Source organism: Microtus oregoni, unplaced genomic scaffold, assembly GCF_018167655.1.
Source record: "Microtus oregoni isolate MIOR12 unplaced genomic scaffold, Mior012 000081F_ref0000091, whole genome shotgun sequence".
Taxonomy (NCBI): Eukaryota; Metazoa; Chordata; class Mammalia; order Rodentia; family Cricetidae; genus Microtus; species Microtus oregoni.
Genome location: NW_024544541.1, coordinates 5,158,419 through 5,184,347, shown reverse-complemented (window position 1 = coordinate 5,184,347; position 25,929 = coordinate 5,158,419). Strand labels below are relative to the sequence as shown.

The following is a 25,929-nucleotide window of genomic DNA, read 5'->3' as shown; positions in this document are numbered from 1 at the left end:
ATGATTTTTATCTCCAATGAGGAGACACCTCTACATAATTAAGATTCTTGGCATGTCTTTGGTTTCTCAATGTAACAGTCCCGACAGTTCTGGTACTCTGTAGACCAGGATGGCCCTGAACTCAAAGACCTTCTTGCTTCTGCCAAGGCCTGTGCCACAACTGACAGTCTAAATTCCTGACATTACTAATACTCTGTGAACACAAAACATCTTTTCTGCATCCCCAACAATCACTTAATTATGAAACAAACCAGACAGTACTCCTCCAGGCTCTCACTGCACCTTAGGAGTCACCAGAACAACGTTTAGAATTGTATAACTGTCTCTCTGATGTCAAATCATTTACAAATGCGCAGTTGTCTCTTATTTTAGCAGTCTCCTGTCCCCTCATCCCATTGTTCCCCATGTCAGCCACAGTCCCTGTGATCTGAACCATGAACCATTTGCACACCATTGCGGTCCAATATATTGACCATTGTGAGCCATGTGCTCTAAGATCCTCTAGATGAGATACCTGTGCACAAGTTTCTATGACATGTACTGTTTTAACACTGACCTTATTAGGGTGCTGGGAAAAGAAATGGGTATTGAAATGCTGGGAAAAAGTGGGCTCTGTGCTGATGGAGACACACTAGCAATGCCACAAACTCAGCACATTTATTATATGCAATCAAGGATCCACACGGTGAACATACACTCCCTACACTAGGGCTTCCATTCCCAGTACCAGAAGCAACCTTATCCTACTCATGGAAAAAAGTAATGTCTGGCCTCCAGGTCATAGGATCAGGGTTGAAAACGGACACAGTCGGTTCTTGTAGCAAAGAAAACATTCGTTGGCTGCCTTTTGGCCCTGAGTATATCGAGCACCTCAGGACAAAGTTGCCTGAATCTATCTCTAAGGTTTGTTATGAAATCATGGCATTCCAGAGGGACGGGATACATCTCATGGGTCAGCTTGCTCAACTTGGCTGTGTGATGTAGAAGGTTCTTGAAGACATGCAGAGAGATATAATTATGATAAAAATTGACCCTGGTAAGCTGGGAGCATTGGCTCAGGGCAGGCCCAATGGCATTGAAATGGCGGTCCCTCATGCCACACTCTTCCAATTCCAGGATTTGCAGGGTACTTGTGATTCTCTCAAAGAGAACCACAAGGGGCTTAAGGCATAAATGAGATAGCTCTACATCACTCAGTTTCAGATGTCTGAGCTCACAAAGATACAGGCTCTGGCTCAGGTAACCCAAGTCTGACGGTGAGAACCAGCAGCCAGTGATGGTCAGGGTCTCCAAGGGGATCTTCAGTCTCCTAGGGAAAGATCAAGGGATTAGTTATGCCAAATGGTATTGAAGAGGATTGGTAGGATTGAAAGCAAGGTAGATGAGGCTTTCCCCAAATTTAGTCTGTTCATGATAGATTTAGCATCAGACCAGCAGTGTCCCTAAGGGTCCCCTGACATGTTATCTTCCCCACCACAGCCAAGTCCCATTCCTCCAACTTCAAACCTAATATCGTATATTTAGCATGCAGTCAACCATTTTGGACTCTTAACAACCTTTCACACATGAGCAATTGCAGGTATGCTGGCGCCTGTTCCCAGATGTCTGAGCACAGAGCTCATTTGCTGGGTTATTCTACATCTCCACCACTGCTATATTCACAGTGGTCAGGCCATCAAGATCACACTAACCTAGAAAGAAAAGGATTTGTTTCCTATATTTTGAAGAACCCTCTCCATCCTTCCTTACCTGGGCCACTCTTCAAAGCAGCCTGCCAAGAAGTAGCAATAACTTATGTAGAGATTCTGGAGACAGGGGAGTTTGTTGAACTGAGAAAGCACCAGGCTTATCAATTCCTGCTTTACAGAAGCAGCCAACCTGAAGGGCTTCTGAATTTTTTTTAGCACAAGCGTGTGGAGATTTCTCATCTGCCCCAGGTAAGGAAAAAGGTGTGGCATGGATTCAAACTGCCACAAACTCAGTTGCAGCTCCCGGATACAGTCTGCATCTACCATTTTGAAGATCCTTTCGGCAGTGAAGACGGGTGAATTCCAACTCTTCAGCTTTCGGCAGCATAAATGAACAGAATTGTTTTGCTGCTGGGCCCACTGCAACAAGTATGTGTGCCATTCACTGAAACTGGCCTTCTTGACATCAATATCGGTTACTACCACAAATCGCTTCTTCCCCCCAGATTTAGGACAGATCTTCACTGACCGTTTTAAAGCCCTAAAGCTCTGGAAGTCAAGGCACACATCTGTCAAATCAAGCACTCTGAGTTTCCGTGTCCTCTTTGTAAAACTGGAAAAAAGAAATCCCAGAAGATAAGACAAGATACGTTGTACAGTCTACTTCTGATCCACATCTCATATCTGCTTTCCCTTCCAAGTTTTTGCTTTATCCCTTTGCCTAGCTAGGATCAATCCAGGGTCTCAGACTCAGGGAAAATGGGTCTTTGCCAGTGAGGCATTTATAGCACAGTTTCACTTCCCTCCATTTTATTCCCATCAACCCCTGCCTCATTCCACCTGTGTATGTGGGCCTGACAGGGAGAGGCCTACTCCTCAGTGGCTATGTCTACTCTTGGGTCCTCCACATTTGCCACTGTATGCCCAGATGGAACTGGCCCTCTCCCCAGTTCCTTCTCTGCACCCGCAGAGCCTTCCTCTTTGTACCTGGGTACTGCTTGCTTACCTGGAATGAACCTTCTCTGTAATCAATGCATCTAGTCCATCAAGCAGAGCTTTCAAAGTCTCCAGGTCCTTTATCAGGGCCCCGGCAGGAAGGCATGGGAAAGGCCAGACAGGCACCAAGGCCCTCAGGATGTTTGTACATTTGTCAGTTATGGCATCCTCAAACATTGTTGGGAACAGCCCCACAGGAATGTCCTCCAGATTAGAAATGAGCAAGGTCTCCTCCATCCACAGCTTCTGTAGTGCCAGCTGGAGGAGTGTGGGTGGGGCCTGCTCACCCATCCTCACTGGCTTTCAGAAATAATGATCCTGAGGAAGCATGGAAGCAAAGACACCATTTAGAAAACTTAGGAAGTCTTTCTTCTTTCCATGTGAGGACCTCTCTGGGCAAGATCACTGCTATGGTGATTACTGAAAACATTCAAGGGCCTGCCTTAAAGATTTTCACTCAGGATTCAAAAGGAGAAACCACAATAGCATAGGAACTAAAGTCTGATGACTGTAGAAAAAGAATCTTCTCTCACAAGGTCTTTCCATTCTTGTGATCTTTATTTTTTTCTTCCTAATCATTTATAATTTCTTTCCTCTAATTCTATCTCATTTCTAATTCCAATTCTCTATATTAGAATACTCGGTTCCAATTCATTCTTGTTCTAATTTCTCTACGTTCTTTCTTCTTCTCCATCTTATTTCATCTCAATCTATGTCTTCTGCCGTTAGAAATTTCCAAGCATGCATTCACTAGCAACTTGTGAGTAATAAAAAAAAATACTACAAGGAAAATTCCCAGGGACACAGGCATTCTTTGAAGATATGTAGCAAAACTTATCACCTCATTTGTAGTTAACCATAGCTGTTAACTGTGATGAGATCCTGGCTGTCTTTTAAAGGGAGAAAACTAAACCATTGCGAGATCTAAGGAAAAGACAAAGGATATGTGCATTATTTTACAATTCTTAGGTGTGATTAATAATATCTGGACATGCTTAGTCATTTAGGTGCTACTGGTCTCTTTAAAGACTACAACAGAACAAGGACAGACACTTGCAATACTCTCTAACTCATCATAAATCCTCTGAAGGAAGCCAGGTGATGGTGGCACCCACCTTTAATTCCAACACTCAAGAGCTACAGGAAGGCAGATCTCTGTGAGTTTAAGGCCAACCTGGTCTACAAGAGCTAGTTAATGGCAGGATCCTATAGCCAGAGAAACTGTGTCTTGAAAAACCAAAAAGGAAGGAAGGAAAGAAGGAAGGAAGGAAGGAAGGAAGGAAGAAAGGAAAGCAAGAAAGCAAGAAAAGAAGAAAAATAAATGCTTTGAAGGTCTGAGATCCTACAGAGCCATAGACCTGCGATTTTATAAGTAAAATCTGTGAACTTCCTTTGTGATCTTTCCAGAAGGATACATGTCTGACCAACTTGTTCTGTAAGGCTAATGATAGAAAACAGACTTCCAAGTTTTTCACCATAATGTAGAGGATATAGTATGTAGACGTAAAGTCAAAACAATCCCATACCAGTTTGGAATTATGATTAATAAAAGGGTTACTTATTTAAGGGGAAAACTTACAGATCACTGTCCTAGACAACAGCCCTCTATGCAGCCAGGAACAGAGTCTAGTAGCCAGAAGCAGAGTTGGAAGAGAGAGAGAGAGAGAGAGAGAGAGAGAGAGAGAGAGAAAGAGAGAGAGAGAACGGGGGGGGGGCTACTTGATTTTTAAAGTGAAAGAGACCAAGCCCAAGTGGGCTGATATCTTAAAGGCTATTGGCTGAAGGAGCGGAAGGGGCTCCAGCTGTACCTTCCGCTTTTGTTAAGTAAAAAAGTTCCATACACAATACAAAACAATATACACTAAGAATAGATTCAAGTAAGATTAGAATTACAACCTAACTCTTTTATTGGAAATGGCTTGGCTAGATGATAAGAGGGGGGTAATTATGACTATCTAATCTTCAACTCCATCAAAGGCCTGAGAAGGGAGATAATATTACTTGAGCAGGTAGAAAGTACAATCAAGTAGCTTCCAAAGTGAGCAATATATGACAGAGACAATTAGCTACCTGAGCAATCACCCAAAGTCTCATTTTGCAATATTGAAGCAAAGAACTTTAGCTATGGCCTAGCGTAATTGACAGACCATTTTCAGAGGCAGAGAATTTTTCAAAACTGTCTCATCCTGAGAAGGAACATGCGGCCTACCCTGCCAAAAATGCTACCGAGCCATGTGGCTAACATAGATAAGAATATTGGGTTAACATAAGTTATAAGAGTTAATAAGAAGCCTGAGCTAATGGGCCAATCAGTTTACAACTACTGGAGACTCGGCATAATTTTCTTTGGGACTTAATGACTGCGGGAACTAGGCAGAACAAGGACTGGGCAGGACAGAAAACCTCAGTCAACAATAGTAGATAGAAGTTAATCTTTTGGTTACCTAGAAATACATGTGTAGCCATAAGTTTGAGATGTAATCATGAGTTACATGTACAAATTACATGAAAATGCATGTTAATGGGGAGATATCAGAGCTGTTATTACAAAGTGATATTACAGATGAAAGCAATTCAGAGTTTTAGAGTCAGTGGTGCTGCTGGCTTTGCCAGGCAGGATTCCACAATCTAAGAGTCATTTCTCAGGTGGGTTGACATCCAAATCATCAATTGCCATAATTGTTATTTCGTCATGGCCACAATAGCTCATGATAAACGCTCCTGAAAGGTGATGGTGGAGGCCTCAGTTTTCACATTTTCATCAACTGCCTGTTGGTTTTAAAGTCATCCTTCTCGAGGGAGAACATGAGCAAGGAAGTCAGGACTGCCAGGGGTGCGTCCACCCACTGAGACGGTGGGACTGACCTAATGGGAGATCACCAGGCCAGTTGGACTGGAACTGATGGAGCATGTGATCAAACCGGATTCTCTAAATGTGGCTGACGGTTGAGGCTGACTGAGAAGCCACGGGCAATGGTGCTGGGTTGTGATTCTGCTGCATGGATGGTCTTTGTGGGGGCCTAGTCTGTTTGGATGCTCACCTACCTGGACCTGGGGGGAACAGGAAGGACCTTGGACTTCGCATAGGGTAGGGAACCCTGACTGCTCCTTGGACTGGAGAGGGAAGGAGAGGGGGGATGGAGGGAGGGAAGGGAAGTGGGAGAAGGGGAGGAGGTGGAAATTTTCAATAAAAAATATAAAATAAACTCATCCTTCTCTCTGGGGTGTGAAGCTGGTCAAAAGCATGCTCTTAGCTCTTAGCTTCCTGGGCCTGGATGTAGTGGGGAGGGCCTTGGACTTCCCACAGGGCAGGGTTCCCTGCCCTCTCTTAAGGAGGGAGAGGGAGGGAGGAGGGTGAATGGGGGAACGGGAGAAGAATGGGAGGAGGGAAGAAAGTGTGGATTTTTGAATGGAAAAAAGAAAAAAAAGATTGCTCTTTCCAAAGTACCCTATCCAATTCCAACCACAGTGCAGTTGAATCTATGTATACTGAGAAGCAGTCTACAGGAAGCAAGGAATCAGCCCGGATGGTTGGTTCTCCATGACCTCAAATTAAGCAAAGGAAACTCCTAATTTCTCATCTTCCAAGTCTCCACTCACCTAGCTGACCCTGCCTGAAACAATTGAGAGCATCTGTGAAATGGACATCATTAATTATTGACTTTGATTGCCAGTTTCAGAGAAGGAGGCAGGAGGGCTGTAGCTTGTACTCTGTGAAATGGTCTGTCCTGTCTCTTTAAGAGACAAGCCACTCCCACTCCCTCCCCATCCACTGAGGCAAGCTGATCTTTAGCTTCCAGCCTGAGTTCCTTTCCCTTTTCCATCTCTGTCTCTCCATCTTCTCTGCTCTTCTCCTTCTCCCCTTTCCTTTCCATAAACCACTAAATAAATATCTAAGCTCACTCTTCATGCATGCTTATCCATGTCTCTGTCTCTCACATGCAGTGTGGCTCCCAGCCTGGGACCAGTTAGTAGCCTTTGGAGACCTGCAGCATGGTCTCGTGGCATGCCCATTTGTTGTCTCTCCTTGTGAGGGGCTGCAGGCACTCGGGGAACTGTGCCATACCTGCCTGGGACTGGCTGCTCTTGGGACACCTTCCACCACATGGCCCACTGCCATTGCTCAGGAACTTGCAGCATTTGTGCTGCTGCAGCCACTCAGGGATTCACAGCATTTTTCTTTTACCATTAGACTCTGTGCTCCAGAGATGAACAGGGTAGGAAAGAAACACTCAATAGAGGCAGTAAAGCTTCAGTATCATTGGCGTGGTCTGCAAGTGTAAAGCATTGGGAAAGACAGGGCTATGGGATGGAGAGGATAATTCACATGCAACAGTCAAGAAACTCACTAGTTCAATGAAATGGCTGGTTACTTCTAGAATTTTAGAACATCCGACCTGACATCTCCAGAATCTAATGGAAGACAACAACAACAACAACAAAAATAAAGTCTCAAAGAGTAAAATCATGGTTCAAAATTCTAATTTGAACACAGAGACCTAGGAAGCAGGATGCTTCCTGCAATATTGAGGAAATCCTAGTCTTCATAATGGGACCATGAATGAACCAGCAGAGAAAAAGAACTTCTTGTTATCATTGTTTTATTATAGTATGGCAGCCCTGACAGTCCTGGAACTCACTCTGTAGACCAGGTTGACGGAATTCCCAGAGATTGCCTCTACTTCCCAAGTGTTGGGATTAAAAATGTACCGATCCATGCCTGGTTTAAATTGACTTAAGATCAGCACAAGCTGGGTGTGGGTGGCAATTGACTTTAATTTCAGCACTAAAAGAGAATTCCTGTGAGATCAAGACTGCCTGGTCTACAGAGACAGTTCCAGGACAGCCAGGGCTACAGAGAAACCTGTCTTGTGTTGAAAACAAGAGGAGGAGGAGGAGGAGGAGGAGGAGGAGGAGGAGGAGGAGGAGGAAGAAGAGGCAGAGAGCAGCACAGTCAAAGTCAAAGCATTTGAATGACTCACACCTACAATTTCCAGTCCCCCCACTCTTCCAGGAGTTCAAGGTCACTATGAACAGAGTCTACAAACAGACTCAAATAATGACTTTGATATAAACAAAACTCCCTGGCTGTTTGTTATCCAGCAGAATCTCTTCCAGGTCAGGCAGGGTTAAATAGGAAATCCTTATCTCAAAAAAAAAAAAAATCAGCAAACTAAAAGAGAAATAAATGATACCTGGAGGTGAACCCAACTCTAGACTCTTCAGGTTAAGATAGGGTCTCTTGATGGAGCTAAGGAACTTTCCTGATCTAAATACTGATAACAGATCTCCAGTTCCAAAATGGGTAGGCAGTGACTTCAAAGAACTCCAGCCTCCAAGCCCCAGGCCTTCTCTCAGCTCTGTCCCTCAAACACCTTTCCAGAGAACCCTCCCCTTTGTAGCCACACCCTCCCAGCCAAAATCTTCAGTCTGAACAACTGAGGCCCTGCCCACTTCTTTTGGGATTTAGATGGTGTCTAGATGGATTGGATCAGATCAACCAATGAAAAGAACTAAAACTACTGCCATAGTTACCTTCTCAACCAGCTTGCCATTATGTAGCTCTGACTATCCTGGAGCTCACTATGTACCGAAGAGTCCAAGAATAAGAAAATAAAAACGTAGATTCAAAGATAAGACTATTAAAACAAAGAAGTAAAAAGTTATAAGTCTAGGAGAATGAGAACAAACCATCAGCAGCTTCCTCAGCAGCTTGAGGATTAACTATTAACAGCAGGTGATTTCGCTTTACAACCCATGATTATTCACAAGGCCAAAGCATCTCTCTGCAAACTGAGAGTTAGGCTACGGATATGAGCTGAGTCAACTTTTAGGTTATAGGTTAAGATATATGACCTCTGGGTTGTACATTATCCCTGCTATGTGAAACTGGCAGCATCAAAGGGGAGAGCACGGGGCTTCAGTAAACACTGCCCATAAGTATCAAGAAAGACAATAGGTTACTAGTTTAACTGAAAAACTGTTCATGGAGATTGTAAAGTAACACAATCTGTACCAGAATTTTTCCTTGAGAATGTAAAAATTCCTTTGTTCAGACCTAATGCTTGGTGCCCCTACGATAAGAAGACGGGTTCAGCCTCTGCCACAGCCATAAAATCCATCTCTGGCAGTGGTCTCAGTTAGTTGATAAGCTTTTGATGCCCCATGGAGATTTTTTTATTTTATTTTTATTTTTTCCTGGATTTCAGTTTCTGGAATAAAGTTTGTTTCTGGTTAATTAGACTTTGGTGGTCTGTCCTCATCTTTGCGTGGCTGCCCTAGACCCATCATGTGTGTAGCAGGCAGACTTGAACTCTTTGAGACCCTCCAGTCTCTGGCTTTGGAGTATTGTGATTAAGGGTGTTTGCCACCATATCTGGACAACTGTAAGGCTTTAAAAGCATAAAACTAGCTGGGAATTGGTGGCTCATGCCATTAATCCCCAAACTCTGCCTTCAAGGCCAGACCGGCCTACAGAATGAGTTCCAGAATGATGAGAGCTACACAGAGAGTATGTCTCAAAAACCTAAACCTGTGTGTGTGTGTGTGTGTGTGTGTGTGTGTGTGTGTGTGTTGTGTAATCAAAAGGGGAATCTAAAACATATCAAAGGTATTGTGTGCAGGCAGGGAGGGGTTTGTGGTGGGAGGGCAGGAAGGGAGGAGATTGTGGGGGATGGGTGGGCACAGAGCTACAGTCTTGGCTTCTCAATCAGTGGAAGGTGATTCAGATAGGATCAGCTCAGCACACAGCCTGGAGGATGTAAAATAAATAATGAGGCCTGGCAGTGGTGGGGCAGGCCTTTAATCCCAGCATTCTGGAGGTAGAGACAGTTGGAGCTCTGTGAGTTTGAGGCCAGCCTGTTCTAAAAGAGCTAGTTCCAGGATAGACTCCAAAGCTGTAGAGAAACCCTGTATCAAAAAGCCAAAAATAATAGTAATAATAAGTAAATAAATAAATAAAATGAATAATGGGAGCCAAGAAAAAAATGCGGGGGACCCATGGAGCACCAGAAGTAACCATAGAGTACCCATGGACCCCAGAAGAAGGCATTGGATACTCTGGACTAGTGATGGAGAAGGTTGATTACTGGGAAGTGAATCTGGATCCTCTGGAAAAAGTTCTCATAGCCACTGAGCCATATCTTCAGCTCCTAAATCGAGATTTTAAAAAAGTAAATATGAATTTTGGTTTTTTTTTTATTATTCTTGTCTGTACTTGCATTTAAACATCTCATGGCACTCCATAAGCATCAGGAGACACCTTGAGGTGAAGTCACGACAAAGACACAGACAGTGACTTCACCTGCGGAGCCATCTCAAAGATGATTCCAATGTTTTGTGTCTTTGGATGGTCATATTCAGGTGTGGGGTGTCTAAGTGTGGTCTCAGGTAATTGGGAAGAGGACGGCAAGACTATGGTGGCAGCAGAGCCCACCAGGTCCTGACCAGTCTGGACAGCATCATGAGAACACACCTCAAGACAGGAAGCAAAGGCTGGCATGAGGCTGGGCTGGTACCATGGGTGTACAACATGTACCTGGCCTGAAAACTGATCCTAAACTCTCCTAAAAAGTCGATCATCTCTGTTTCCCGAGTCCCTCACATAGTTTTCTAGGCTGCTTCCTTCTGATTGGAGGTGATGATAATCTTATTGGAACTCAAAGAAAATTTAGGATTATGGTCAAGTCCTGACTGGAGTATTCTATGAGGCTGAATCTTCTCAACAGCAGTCTTGAAACCCTTCTGGATGTAGAACTAAGAGGAAACTGAAACAGATACTCTGAAGCGTTGGATCATCTGGGCCATCTGTCCCTATGAGATATTTCAGGGGGTCTGTCTTGAACAATCCTTATTTTTTTTAAACCCTGAATGAACCCACAGACTCTCACTTCATGTGGAAACAAAAGCAAAACTTCTCCGAAGTAACATATCCTTTGAATTAAAACTTTAAAGTCAAGTCTTTTTTCTAAAATATATCGGTTGAATTAATCCAGCAGGCTTCTACTCAAACATCTGTTAGCAGCTGTTCCCCCATTCTCAGCAGTGAAACAATTCAAAGACAAAACAGTAACAAACATTATCCAGATTCTCAGTGTATTTTCCATCTCTACGTGGTTTTTACTTTCTTATATTTTTATTTTCAATTTTTGGATTGTTAAGATAGATTTTCTGTGTTTCCGTGGCTATTGTGGCTCTCACTCTAGACTAGGCTGGCCTTACACTTAGATCTGCCTGCCTCTGCCTCTCAAGTGCTGGGATTAAAGGTGTGTGCCATTATGCCCAACCACTCACTTTTGATTTAAAAGACTTTATCCTTTTCCTTACATTTTAGAAAACATTGTAAGTCATTAAAAGCCTTTTTCTCCCATCTCAATCTGTCTTTACTGTATTTCTATCTTATTCTGACCACATGAGCCTTTAATCTGCTAAACAGCATGGCTAGGATTAAAGTTGCCACTTTGGCAGCTGGTTCTGCCCCATTCCATGGCTTCCTAATAATAATTTAGCTTATTGTGAATGCACTAGTGATAGCCATGTTTTTGTTATAACTCTGTGGAGTTTCAAAGTCCATTCTACCACAAAGAATCATGATGCCTATGGCTCATTAATGCCATTTCAGTGTTAGGTGACAGAGACTCTTAAAAGAGCTGGGAAGAAGCCAGGCTTGGTGGCATATGCCTTTAATTCAAGCACCTGATATCTGCTTTTTCTAAATTTAATTTCTGTTTCTACTTTAAACTTATCTCAATAGGCTTCCACTTGGCTGGCAGACACATCTAAGCATCAGTTTCTGACAACAACCTGCTCTGAATGGTGGCGAGTCCTGGACTTCCTAAAAGCTGGTGTGGACCAGTCCAGCTGATATAAACACTCCCTGCCTCTTCTTCGGAGTCTGATGAGTGCCACATTGTCTAAATTTCCCCCAGCTTTGGCTAGCCTTTCAACCTGCTTGGGTCTGGATAACAACGCCGCAATGTCAGCTTGAAGTAGTTGTGGAAAGGAACATGTCATCTCTGCCCATAATAGGTTAAAAGGCTAAGACAAGGGAGACCTCCCAGAATGGGAGACAAGACCTCTAGCACCTGTTGATATTCTAAAAAAGTAGGTCCAGAGTTGTCAATTAATGGATTTATTAATTTAAATAATTCCACATCTCCTTAAAACCAGGGGCAAGCAGGAACCAAGATTGGGTCCTGTCATTGGTGCTTGTGAAAGGGGAAATGTAGGAGCCAGCCATGATACGCTAAATATGAACAGATCACCCAAAGGATGTTCTTTACTTCCAACCATTATCACCTGCAAAGGTAGGGCTTAGCCATCCATAAATTTAATAGAGTCCTGAGTCTCAGCAGTTAACCCTGAAGAAATACCTGGTTGCAGGAAGAACCACAAACTGAGATTACCTGAGCACCACCCAAAAACAGACTATCCAAAGGAAATGTCTAACATTCCAACCACCATAGATAGGATCACCTGCCAGCACACACTCACCAGGAAATCCCTAGATAAATATCAGCCAATTAAAGGTCCTTAACCTCAGAAACCCCTCACCCACAACTTTACTACTATAAAAACCCTATTCTAACTGAGCTGGGGGCTTTCCGTTTATTCCAAATCATTGGACATGTGGAGAGACCGAGTTTGTACACTTGTATAAAATAAAGGCTCTTTTGCTTTTACGTATGGGACTTGGTCTTGTTGCCTTTTGGGGGACTTTGTGGATTTGGGCATAACAGTGACATGTCTTTAATCCCAGCACTCCGGAGGCAGAGTCAGGTAAATTTCTGTGAGTTAAAAGCCAGCCTGGTCTACAGAGTGAGTTTTAGGACAGAAACACCCTGTCACAAAAAAGAAAAATAGAAAAAAAAAAGAGCTGGAGTTTTTTGCTGCTAGGAAGCATCTCTTTAAAAACCAAGCCTACCTGGAAAAAAGACAAGTTACCAAACAGCTGCACCTGACTTTGTTCTTCATTACAGAACAAGGTGGCCAAAGCTTCTAGCTTCTGCTGCTTCCTGGGGCTGGAAGATGCCCCCCTTGTTCAATTACATCTTCCAGTTTACCAGCTTTTTGTTATTGCTGGTTTTCTCATGTGGGTGCGAGACAGGGTGGCAGCAAGGACAGGCACAGCAGGAGAAGCAGCTAAGCCAAGGAAGACAGGAGCTGGGAGTTCTCTGAACCCAGGTGGTGGCTAGGTTTGGGTTCCAATTCCTAGAGCTGGAATTCCAATCCCAACTTTGGCAAGGGTTGGTGGCTAAAAAGCCACAGGCAAATGGCCTTTCCGTTTTTTTTTTTGGAAATTCATGTACCAAAAAGTGGGTGCCAAATGATACATGATTAGTAAGACCTCAGAGAAATTGGGATTCAACCTGAAGATCCAAATAGAAAAGCAGTCGCCACTGGTTCTTACCTGGACCTCAATCTGAAAATGGTGATCCTGCCTCCAGGAATCTCTGAATGAGATTGGGAGAGCTGTTGCCTTCCGTTTTATAATCCTTTCTAGCGCTGGGATTAAAAGCAAGCCCTAGGGAAAAAAAAAAAAAGCCAGTACCACTGGTCTTTAAGGCATGCACCTCCTGCCTTTTATGGCAACTAGTGATGCTACTGGGATTAAAGGGCTGTGTTATCACTGCTTGGCTGTAAGACGGACCAATGTGGCTGTTTAACTTTCCCGATTCCCAGAAGACTAGAGATGAAAATGATCATTTACATGCTGAAGGAAGGAAAGTCACTAGAACAATTCCACAGCTGTTTACTGTTTAAGAGCACCAGAACAGCTTCCTGAGTTCTTCTGATACTACTAAGACTGCAGGGGGGGGCAGAGTTATTAATTAAATGTCAACTGAGTAGATGGAAGCAGGCTGCTTTCCTCAAGTTTGAGGGCAGCATAGGCTCCAGAAAGAGGAGTCCATGCAGCAATCCGCAGGTGCAAATAACTTTGTTTCATTTTCTATTTAGATACAAGGTAGTAACCCTGCCATTGTGGAACTCACTGGGAACCATGGCTTTCACAAGATTCCTCTGGAGACCAGGTTAGTCTCCACCTCCACCTGCTTTGGCTGCTAAGTGCTGGGGTCAACATGCCGACAGGTCCTGGAAGGGAACTCACTGAGTCAACTCCAACTAAGAGATCACCCTTCCTCTACCTTCCTCGTGCTGGGATTTAAGGCATGCCTGGCTTACATTGACAAAAAGGGGAGCACAAGCAAGGGGTGAGTGCCTCCCCTTTCTCTTTCAGCCTGAACAACCCTGAATTCAAGGTCACCCTGACAGTCTTGGTAGTCTCTCTTTTTTAATTTTATTTTATCTTTTAGTAGTCTCTTTCTGAATCAACAGAGAAATCACAAATCACCCAATTAATTATCATATATAAATAAGAACATACTGACATATTCAGGTTATCCAGTCCAAAGATCTCTGAGGTAAAAGAATCTATGTGAGAACTGACCTTAAAAACAGAACAAAAGCCAGGCGGTGGTGGCACAGGTCTTTAATCCCAGCACTCGGGAGGCAGAAATGGGGCGGATCTCTGGGAGCTCGAGGCCAGCCTGGTCTACAAGAGCTAGTTCCGGGACGGGCACCAAAGCTACGGAGAAACCCTGTTTAGAAAAACCAAAAAAAAACAAAAACAAAAACAAAAAAATCCCCAAAAGTATCAGAATTCCCTGGAAACTAAAAGACCACACACAGTATTTGAAGCGCAGACAAGGCTAGACGAGGCTGCAGGAGATTAGAGAGCTGATGGATTTACCTGAGTCGGACACTGGTGCGAGGCCTCCAAGTCAAGGCAGGGAAACGTTGTAGCTCCAGGACCTGAGACTCTGTGGGCTTCTCTGGAGGCTCTGTTCTTTATAACCCTTCCCACTGAACCCGCCCCTCTGTAGTCACGCCCTCCCAGACTAAGCCTGTAATCTGATTCTACAACTGAGTCCAATCTTGCTCCATTAGGGATTTAGTTGCTGTACAATCATATCTAAACCCAGGAAAAACTTAGATAATAACTGATTAATTTATTCACTGATATCAGCCAGAAGTGGTACGGGCCTTTTATCCCAACCCTTAGATGGCAGAAGCAGGCAGACCTCTAAATTCAAGGCCAGCCTGGCTCACAGAGTGAGTTCTGGCATAGTCAGGGCTACAAAGAGATCCTTCCTTCCTTCCATCCTTCCTTCCTTCCTTTCTTCCTTCCTTCCTTCTTTCCTTTTTTTTTTTTCCTGAGACAATGTTTCTATGGAACCAGCTCTTGTAGACCATGCTGGCTTCAAACTCACAAAGATCTGCCTGCCTCTGCCTTCCAAATGCTGGGATTAAAGGCACGTGGGACCACTGCCCAGCTGAGAATCTGTTCATTGAAAAACATTAACAAATAAATAAATAATCCATCCATTGATCCAGTACAGAAATACTGCATTGTTAACTTTACATCTATGGATCTAGCATTTGAATTTTTTGAGATGGGATTTTACCATGAACCAATGGTTAGCTGGCACTCATTAGTTTGCCCAAGGTGCCTTTCAACTCTCAACAATAGTCCTGCCTCACCCTCCCTTGTGTGAAGGTGTGAGAGATGCCACACCTGTCTGAGATTTCTTTTTACTTGAACAGCTTAGTTCTGAAGCAAGGCTGGCCTTGAACTCAGAGAGTTAGACCTGCCTCTAACTCTCCAGTGCTGGAATTAACTTCTTGTCCCCCCTTGCCTGGCTATAGGTCTTTATTTTTTTCTTTTATTCCCAATATTTTAATATTTTATCAAACATCGATTCTTCTCTTTTTTTATTATTATTAAAAATTTCCGCCTCGCATTTTCCTCCCCCTTCCCTCACTCCACTTAATAGCCTTGACGTTCAAGGACCTCCTAACCTATAAGCCAAAGGTGGGTTATTTGTCTGGAGAAGCTCTCTTTATCCTTCCTTACCTGAGACAATCAGCCAGGCTGCCAACTAGAGCAGGAGAATATTTGATATAGAGATGCTGGAGACAGTGGAATTTGTGTAATTGTGATACCAATTTGTTCATGCACTCCTCTTCCAGCTCTTCAGATTCACTGATGCTTGAAACCTTCATGTGCTCCAAACTGAGTGTGTGAATGTTTCTCACCTGTCTCAGGTACGGTCCAAAAGGACCCAGGCCTTCTATCCATATATATCTTAACTTCGGCTCCCATACACAGTGGGGATCTACAGACTTTTAAGAAGTCTATGGCAGTGGGAAAGTATTCTGATGTCAAAATCTCAAGCTTTCGACAGCATAAATGAACAGAACTTTTTCTCTGCTGGGCCCATCGCCACAAGTATGTGGTATTCATGGCACTCAATGTTCATTATTTTTGGGTCAGTTACCACGTTTAATTATTTCTTTACTCCCGAGTAAGGACACATCGCAACTGGCCTCTTCTGTCTCATGACCTGACAAGAACAGTTCCCTTATAGGTTCCAGTCCTTTTGCTCCAGAAACCAGGGTCCATATTTGTCAAATCCAGGGAGCAATCTCAGCAAATAACATACATATTTCAGTCTTCTCATCCACATCACACTTAAGCTCTCCATTCCAAAAGTTTGCTTTTTCCTATGCATAGAATCAAGGCCAGGGCTTCATGCTCAGGGAGGCATCCTCAGCCCTGTCCCACGTCCTTCCATTCCCCTTACTCCCAGCCTCATTTCACATAAAACTTTGAGTGACAAATCCTCTTGAGGGATTCTTCAGTGGCTGTTCTCTTTTGTGTTCTCCACATTTACCATTATTTGCCAAGAGGCTGAGACCAGGCCAAAGCCTCTAAAATCCTCTAAGCAGATGCTATTAGAATTCTCAATCCTCTTTGACCAAATAGTCCTTGGCGCCACATGTTTTTCCTTGCACACACTGAGCCTCCTCCAACCGAGCTGGATCTTGCTTACCGGGGGCAAGGCTCCTCTGTAATCAGCACATCTAGTCCATCAAGCAGAGTTTTCAAAGTCTCCAGGTGTGGGGTCTTCATCAGGACTCCTACAGGAAGGCATGTGAATGGCCAGGCAGGCACCATGGCCCGCAGGATGTTGGTCTGATTTTTTCCTGAAGGCCATCTCAAATGTTGCTGGTGACAGCAACCAGGGCAAGCCCACCAGAGCAGAAATGGTCAAGGTCTCCTTCTTCAGTAGGCTCTCGAATGCTGGCTGCTGGAGTGTTGGTGAGGCTTGATCTCTCATTGTGACTGGTTTCAGGAATAATGATCCTGGGGAAGCAGGCAAAGAAAGAGACCATTAATGATTGTAAACTAGGAAGTCCTACTGCACACACAGGGAGCTGTCAGGGAAGTCAGTGCTGAGGCATTGTTGAGATCTCCGTTGACCAATTCTCATCACCTTCTGCTGGATATAAAGCAACAATTCACCTCTCTGTGGTTTGCAGTCTCCACAAAGAAAGAGGAGGACCACAGGAAAAGAGAAAAACAAAACTCAAAAGGAGACGACTAGAGATGGAAACGATTATTCACATTCTGGAGGAAGGAAACTCCCTAAAACACTGCCACAACTGTTTACTTCTAGAGCACCAGAATGGCTTCCTGAGTTCTTCTGAAACTTGTAAGACTGAAGGGGGTAGGATTTCTAATTAAATGTCAGCTGGACACTGAATGAAAGCAGGCTGCTTTCTGCAAATTCGAGGACATTATAGGTTCCATGATCAACAGATGCAAATACCCTGGCTGTTTAGAACTCACTGTGAACCCTGGCTGTCCTGGAAATCTCTGTAGACCAGGGTGGCCTCAAACTTAGAGATCCACCTCCCTGTGTCTGCTACATGCTGGGGTGAAATAGCATTCCAACACCTCCTGGATTGGAACTCGCTCTGTAGCCCAGGCTGATCTCAAACTCACAAGTATCAGCCTTCCTCTGCGTCCCTAGTGCTGGGATTTAAGGCATGCTCAAGAATACATGGTTTAGCGCTCTCTCTCTCTCTCTCTCTCTCTCTCTCTCTCTCTCTCTCCCAGTCTCTCTTCAGAGAATTGGTTACCGCCTCGCTCACCTTTTCTCTCTCTCCCTTCCCCTTTCCTCATATCACCCACTAATAACTCTATATCCCACACCCCAAAGAAGAATACCTATCTTTAATTGAGAAAAAGATCAGCATTGTCACTGGGAGGTTGAGGGGTGGCGTATACTTTTAATCCAACATTCAGGAGGCAGAGGCAGGCAGATCTCTCAGATCAAGGCCAGCTTGGTCTACAGAGCTACTGCCAGGACAGCCTACAAAGCTATGTAGAGAAACCTTGTCTCACAAAAACATTGAATCAACTTTCCTTTGTTTAGTTGTTTTCCTGACCATTATCCATAACTTGTAACCAACACACTAAACAAAGATAGACCATAATCTGTAGTAGGGCTGCTTCCTGCCACCCGGCTATCTTTACCTGAAATATTTACACGGAAACTGTATTCTTTTAAACACTGCTTGGCCCGTTAGCTCTAGCCACTTACTGGCTAGCTCTCACATCTAGATTAACCCATTTCTAATATTCTGTGTAGCACCATGAGCTGGCTTACCAGGAAAGATGTTAACCTGCGTCTTTCTGGAGTGGGAGAATCATAGCGACTGCCTGACTTGGCTTTTTTCTCCCAGTATTCTTTTCTGTTTACTCTGCCTACCTAATTTTCTGTACTATTAAGGGGCCAAGGCAGATTCTTTATTTAACCAATGAAATCAACACAAAACAGAAAATTCTCCCCATCTGTTGTAGTATGGAGCGGCGGGCTGTGTCCCGCCACCCGGCTAGCTTTACCCGAAATAATTACACGGAAACTGTATTCTTTTAAACACTGCCTGACCCATTAGTTTCGGTTTCTTATTGGCTAGCTTTTACATATTGATCTAACCCATTTCTATTAATCTGTGTAGCCCACGAGCTGGCTTACCAGGAAAGATCTTAACCTGCGTCTGTCTGGAGTGGGAGAATCATGGCGACTCCCTGACTCAGCTTCTTTCTCCCAGCATTCCGTTCTGTTTACTCCGCCTACCTAAGGGTTGGCCTATCAAATGGGTCTAGGCAGTTTCTTTATTAATAAGAAATCACTCCCACATCATTTCCCCTTTTTCTGCTTAAACAAAAAAGAAAGGCTTTAACTTTAACATAGTAAAATTACATATAGCAAAACAGTTATCAAGCAAGAATTACAGTTACAATATTTATATCTATTTTATCTTTTATCATAACTAAGGAAAACTATAACTATCTATTCATTCCTCAACTCCATCAAAGACTCCAGAAGGATATAATATTACCTAAGTAAACAAGAAATAAGAAAACTCTAGAAATGACAGAGACATCTTGCTGCCTGGACAGTCACCTAAAGTTCTTTTGTATGGTTGGGGCATCCATATTCAGCCTTCAGGCCCATAGTATCCAGCAGACATTTCCATGAAGCAGGAAATTTCAAAGACAGTTCAGTCACTATCTGCTGTGTCCTGCAGAATGTCTTGCAGACTCTTTCATGAGTCATGAACCCCAAAAGACCGTCTCACCTTTAGGCAAGTTCAGCAGTCCTCTCTCTGTGGGTTCTCTGTGTCCATTTTATGCAACAGTCCAGGCAAGAGCAGTTTCTTGCCCAAATGGCTATCAAACTCCATAAGGATCCTCTTCGATGCCCATCTTTCTCTCGAAGTAGATTGGTGCTGCCAGGAGCAGATATGTCTCATTGTCATGAAAAGTCCTAAGTTATTAAAACATTAAATGCCATATTCTGCAGTCTTTGAAAGATATGAAGAATGTCTATCTAACTGAAATGTATCTCTATATATCTAGAAAATCTAACTAACATGACTACAAGATTGACTATTATTGATGATTAACCATTAACCTATATTTCTTAATTATACATTACATTTTTAAATGAACTACACAATCACAATACCTTAATCAAGATCAGAAATACATATACATATAAAAAAATTGACTGTAAAATCCACACCAATGCAAATTACTCATACCTATATCATTTCCCCCTTTAAATGTAAAAGAACATTTACAAACAATATTTTGGGAACATGGGCGCAGTTTTTTCTCTCCAAACTGCTTCCTGCTGAATGGGGGCGTCGTTAATTAGGTCTTTCATGGTATAACCTGTGTGCTAGTTTCATCTCAGTTGGCAGTTGAGCGAAGCAATTTTCTGAAGATGTTCACAACAACCTTTCAGGAGGGCGTGGTCTATCATACCAAATTGTAATAGAAGAAATCCACAGGGTCTGGTCCTCTGTGAAAACAAAAGAAGACCCTCTCCAAAGCATCATATTCTTAAACCCAAATTTTGAAATCGTAATACCCTTATATCCATTTTGGTTTAGCTTGGCAGCCCATGTAATGAAATGTCTCTCTGTACTTAGCTCCTTCACAGTCAAAAATTTTAAAGAAAACACAATGTACATAATCCAGACTCGCTGTGAATTTTCCATTTTTACATGGCTTATTTTTCTTTATTTCTTTTAATCTCTTAACTATCTGTACTCTGTCTCTTTAAAGACTTTACCTTTTTTTTAAGACATTTGCTTTATTCTCTATATTCTTATTCTTCTCTCTCTCAAGCCTATGTACATTCATCCAACGCTGTGATCCACTGAGGTCTGTTATGTCTGAATCTGTTTTATTGTGAATCTGTAATATTTTTACTATCCAGGAGCATTTCTTAAAATGTTAAGCAGTTCTTAAAAACTTAAGTTGCACCATGTACAGGTAATACGGTACCGCCTGTGTCCTGCCCAGTTGAAACCCTAAATGCGCTGTTTTTATGGTAATTACGGTAGTCTCTGCCTGAGACCAGCACAGTTTAGCATGGCAGAGCTGAGCCAAGCCGCTCCTGCCTCAGAGCCATTTGGTGCCCCTGAGCCACATACAGTTCCAGGCACACAGCAGTCCATATTGCCATCAAGCAAGCCATAGAGCTTTACTCCAAATGCTCCATTTAAAAGCTCTGTCTATCACCGCTGAGGTACCAGCCCACTGGGGCGTGGTTTCTCTCCCTTTAAAAAAGCGGCCACTTCCCTCTTCTCTCTCTCCTTTTTAAGTCCGCTCAGGTTTTACGTGGAGTTCATTAGCATGTTGGGCGCCACTCTGTTGTAGTATGGAGCGGCGGGCTGTGTCCCGCCACCCGGCTAGCTTTACCCGAAATAATTACACGGAAACTGTATTCTTTTAAACACTGCCTGACCCATTAGTTTCGGTTTCTTATTGGCTAGCTTTTACATATTGATCTAACCCATTTCTATTAATCTGTGTAGCCCACGAGCTGGCTTACCAGGAAAGATCTTAACCTGCGTCTGTCTGGAGTGGGAGAATCATGGCGACTCCCTGACTCAGCTTCTTTCTCCCAGCATTCCGTTCTGTTTACTCCGCCTACCTAAGGGTTGGCCTATCAAATGGGTCTAGGCAGTTTCTTTATTAATAAGAAATCACTCCCACATCACCCATCAATAATCCATTTTGGGGAATGGGGGCATAGTTTTCTAGGCTGCTTCCTGCTGATTGGAGGAGCTGATAATCTTATGGGGACACAAAGAAAATTTAGGATTGTGGTCAAGTCTTGATCGGATTATTCGGTGAGGCTGGATCATCTCAACAGCAGTCTTGAAACTACTGTGGAGGTGGAACTCAGAGGAAACAGCAACAGAGGTGCTCTAAAACGTTGTATCACCTGGGCCATCTGTCCCTATGAGATATTTCAGGAGGACTCTCTTGAACAATCCTTATTTTTTTTTAACACTGAATGAACCCACAGCCTCTCACTTTATGTGGAACCAAAAGCAAAACTTCTCCAAAGTAAAATATCCTTTGAATTAAAAATTTTGAACTCAAGGCCTTTTTCAAATATCTAGGTTTGAATAATCCAGGAGACTTATACTCAAATGTCTTCTAGCACTGATTTTGGCTTTTTGAGATAGGTTTTCTGTGTTTCGTTGGCTGTCCTTGAACTCAGTTCTCCCTACCTTGCTTCCAGTGCTAGAATTAAATGCATGTGCCATCACACCCATCTCTTTTATTTTAAGGACTTCATCCTTTTTCTCTCACAAGCCTACATATGTTTTTGAACCCATTGTAAACCATTTATAGCCTTTTCACCCCACATGAATCTGTCTTTTCTGTATCTTTATCTTATTCTGACCACAGAGTCTCTATTCTGCTAAACAGCATGGCTAGGATTAGTGCTGTGGCTTTGGCAGCTGGTTCTGCTCCATTCCTTGGCTACCTATTAATAGTCTAGTTTGGAGAGGGAGGGGGAGAGGAGTGGGAGGAGAGGGAGAAGGATGGGAGAAGGGGTAGAAGGGTGGGAGGAGGGGGAGGGAAATGGGAGGCTGGGAGGAGGTGGAAACTTGTTTTTTTTTTCTTCCTTTTCTCAATAAAAAAAATAGTCTAGTTTCATGGTAAAGACACTAGCAAGTAGCCATATTTTTGTTATAAGTCTGGAGTTTCAAAGTCCAAGCCACTACCAAGAAGCCCGTGTACTGCTCATTAACACCAGTTAAGTGGTAGGTGACAGAGAATATCAAAAGAGCTGGAAGGAAGCCAAGGATGGTGGCACAGGCCTTTAATCCCAGCACTAGGGAGGCATAGACAGGCAGATCTCTGTGAATTCGAAGCCAGGATATCATTGATATCCTTTAAAAAAAACTGATGGGAATTTATTGCTGGTAAGGCTTAGTCGGGAAGCCCCCCCCCCCCAAAAAAAAGTAAACCCAGCCTACCTGAAAAAAAAAAGTTACGAAAAAGCTGCACTTGACCATGTGGCCAGCGCTTTAGGGTCTGCCTCTTCCTGGGGCTGGAAGATGCCCCCTCACTCGATTACATCTTCTGGTTTACCAGCTTTCTGTTATTGATGGTTTCCTCATGTGGGTGCCAGTCAGGGTTGCAGCAAGGATAAGCACAGCAGGAGAGGAAGCTAAACCAAGGAGGATGGGAGCTGGGATCACAAATGCTTCTCCTGAACCCAGGTGGGTAGGTTTGGGCTCAAATTCCTGGAGCTAGAATTCCAGTCCCAAGCCTCCCTGGGATGGTGGCCAAAAAGACTCAGGCAAACAAATTTTTCATAAACTCGCGTACAAACCATTGTGTGCGAAATGAAGCAGGATTAGTAAAAACTCAGAGAGAAATTGGGGTTCAATCTGAAGATTTGAATAGCAAAGCAGCCAGTCTCTGTCTCTTACCTAAACCTCAATCTGAAAATGGTGATCTTGCCTCCAGGAATCTCTGAATGAGGCTTTGAGAGCTGTCTCCTTCCATTTTATAATCCTCTCTAGGACTGGGATTAAAGTCATGCACTGCTGGTTTCTATGGCAACTTGTGATGCTACTGGGATTAAAAAGGTGTGTTACCACTGCTTGGCTTTAAGACTCCCTCAAAATAATGTTTTCTACCTCTACCCATTTTCCTGCAAAATTCAAGTTGTCATTATTTTTTTCTGCTGTGTAGTACTCCATTGTGTAAATGTACCACATTTTTCTTATCCATTCTTCGATAGAAAGGCACTCAGGTTGTTTCCAGGTTTTGACTATGACACACAAAGCTGCTATGAACATAGTTGAGCACATGTCCTTGCGGCACGATTGAGCATTTTTTGGATATATACCCAAAGGTGGTATTACTGGGTCTTGAGAAAGGTTCTTTCCTAATTTTCTGAGAAATCGCCACACTGACATTCAAAGGGGTTGTACCAGCTTGCATTCCTACCAGCAATGCAGAAGTGTTCCCTCCCCCCACCCCCCAACCTCTCCAACATTAGTTGTCATCAGTGTTTTTGGTCTTGGCCGTTCTTTCAGATATAAGTTGGAATCTCAGAGTTGTTTTGATTTGCGATTCTCTGATGACTAAGGATGCTGAAAATTTCCTTAATTGCCTGTTAGCCATTTTAGATTCCTCTTTTGAGAGTTCTCTTTTTAGTTTGTATTCCATTTTTTTATTGGATTATGTGATCTTTTGGTATCCAATTTCTTGAGTTCTTTTTATATTTTGGAGATCAGACCTCTATCTTATGTGGGGTTAGTGAAGATCTTTTCCCATTCTGTAGGCTGTCGTTTTGTTTGTTGACTGTGTCCTTTGCTTCACAGAAGCTTTTCAGTTTCAGGAGGTCCCATTTATTAATTGTTTATCTTGGTGTCTGTACTGCTGGGGTTATATTTAGGAAGTGGTTCCCTGTGCCAGTGTGTTCAAGTGTACTTCCCACTTTCTCTTCTATAAGGTTCAACATTCAATTTATTCATACTGAGTGTATCTGAAAAACATAGTTTTTTTTTCTACGGGTTAGTGACCAGCCTCCCAGATGGACAGCCCAGATCTTAAAGTTGTCACGTCTACATTTATTTATTTATTTATTTATTTATTTATTTATTTATTTATTCATTCATTCATTTATTCATTCATTCATTCGTTTATGATTTTTTGAGACAGGGTTTCTCTGTAACTTTGAAGCCTGTCATGGGACTAGTTCTTGTAGACCAGGCTGGCCTCAAACTCACAGAGATCTGCCTGCCTCTGCCTCCCAAGCGCAGGGATTAAAGGCATATGCCACCACTACCCGGCCGATGTTTATTTTGAAATATACAATGAGATCTTGTTAAAACACTAGTCCTGTTTGCCTCATCTCAAATACTAAATAAGTCATATCATCACTCACCCACACACAGCAAAACACTTGCCCTAGGTTTGTCTTACTTTCTCTGTAGTCCATTTCCACTAAAAGAGCCTTGCTAACCTGCACTCGGCAGAACACTCCCACACTGAAATTGCAGGTTCTAAATTGCAATCTAAGTAGAACACTAGGAAAATGGTATAAGAAGAATTTACCTATAAACACAACATCACTTCCCAGTTTCTCTTTGCTTCAAAGATAATAAACAAGACTTCTTTATAGGCTCTATGGGCTTATAAAATGAGTAAAGCAATGTAGGGAATCAGAGATAAACCGGAAAAATGGGTCAAAACAGAGTATTGATCTGCTTGAATGGAGGACCAGGGAGGGAGATCATGTTTAGAAATCTAGTACTCGGCTTCTCATTAAAAATGAATTGCTGGACTTCCTGGTCATCCTACAGGGGCTATACTGCCCGATACCTCCTCTCTCTTCCTATCCCACCCAGCTTACATCCAGAACCCCCTACCCCCTGTCTCCCTCCCTCCCTTCCCTCTTTGGCAGCATAGCACCTCCCAGCTCAGCCTGCTTGGGCGCTGGGACCGAACCCAAATCGGGAGGGCCAAAGGGAGGGCGGTAGTTCCTTTGTCTCCATAGCCTGCCTGCAGCAAGCAGGGTGGGCCCTTTGTTTATGAGCTACCCAAGCAGCACGGAGATCCGATCTGGACACCAGGAGAACCATCACTGGGGAGTGACATCACTGGGAAGGTACCTCAGTGGGCAAGAAGAACTGATCCTGTGAAAGAAGATCCATAGGGGAGTATTCAGATGAAGAGATGGGCAGGCGCCAATGCAAGAATTCACCCAACAATCTGAAAAACAACATGAAACCACCTGAACCCAGTGACCTCACAACAGGAGGACATGAACACCTTAATCAAGAAAAAGTAGAAAAAAACTGACTTTATGAAAGTGATAGAGGCCCTTAAACAGCATATAAAAAAAACGCCCTTATAGAAATGGATGAGAAGTGTAACAGAAAGTTTGAGGAATTGAGTAAATCAGTGAATGATACTCTAGGAAACCAAGGAAAAACAATCAAGCAGATAATGGAAACAGTTCAAGACTTGAAAACTGAAATGGAGGCAAAGAAGAAAACACAAACAGAGGGCTGGCTGACATGGAAAATCAAGATAAATGAATAGAGACTACAGAAACAAGCATAACCAGCAGAATACAAGAGATAGAAGAAAGAATCTCAGATTCTGAAGATAACATAGAGAAAATAAACACACTGATCAAAGAAAACAGCAAGTCGAACAAACTCTCATCACAAAACATTCAGGAAATATGGGACACAATAAAAAGACCAAACCTAAGAATAATTGGAGTAGAAGAAGGAGAAGAAGTGCAGCTCAACGGTCCAGAAAATATACTTAATAAAATTATAGAAGAAAACTTTCCCAACCTAAAGAAAGATGTACCTATGAAGGTTCAAGAAGCATACAAAACACCAAATAGGCTGAATCAAAAAAAAAAATTCCCTCACCATATAATAATCAAAACACAAAATATACAGAATAAAGAAAGAATATTAAGAGCCACAAAGGAAAAAGGCCAAGTTACTTATAAAGGTAAACCTATCAGACATATACCTGACTTCT

The 25,929-nt window shown here is 43.0% G+C and overlaps 2 protein-coding genes across 2 annotated transcripts in view; one reads left to right on the top strand and one right to left on the bottom strand.

Moving 5' to 3' along the window:
* Positions 1 to 786: 786 nt before the first annotated feature.
* Positions 787 to 2,975, bottom strand: LOC121441763 (oogenesin-3-like). Its single transcript, XM_041643044.1, has 3 exons — positions 2,695 to 2,975; positions 1,750 to 2,301; positions 787 to 1,309 (listed from the first exon to the last, which is right to left on the bottom strand). Exons 1-3 carry the CDS (start codon positions 2,973 to 2,975, stop codon positions 787 to 789), a joined length of 1,356 nt encoding a protein of 451 aa, XP_041498978.1.
* Positions 2,976 to 9,652: 6,677 nt separating this feature from the next.
* The window catches only part of LOC121441762 (vomeronasal type-2 receptor 116-like), a 28,725-nt gene continuing 12,448 nt past the window's right edge, over positions 9,653 to 25,929 (top strand). The window contains exons 1-2 of the mRNA XM_041643042.1: positions 9,653 to 9,856; positions 13,641 to 13,714. Of these exons, the coding sequence (XP_041498976.1) occupies positions 9,653 to 9,856; positions 13,641 to 13,714 (278 nt within the window). The remainder of the gene's footprint in view (positions 9,857 to 13,640; positions 13,715 to 25,929) is intronic.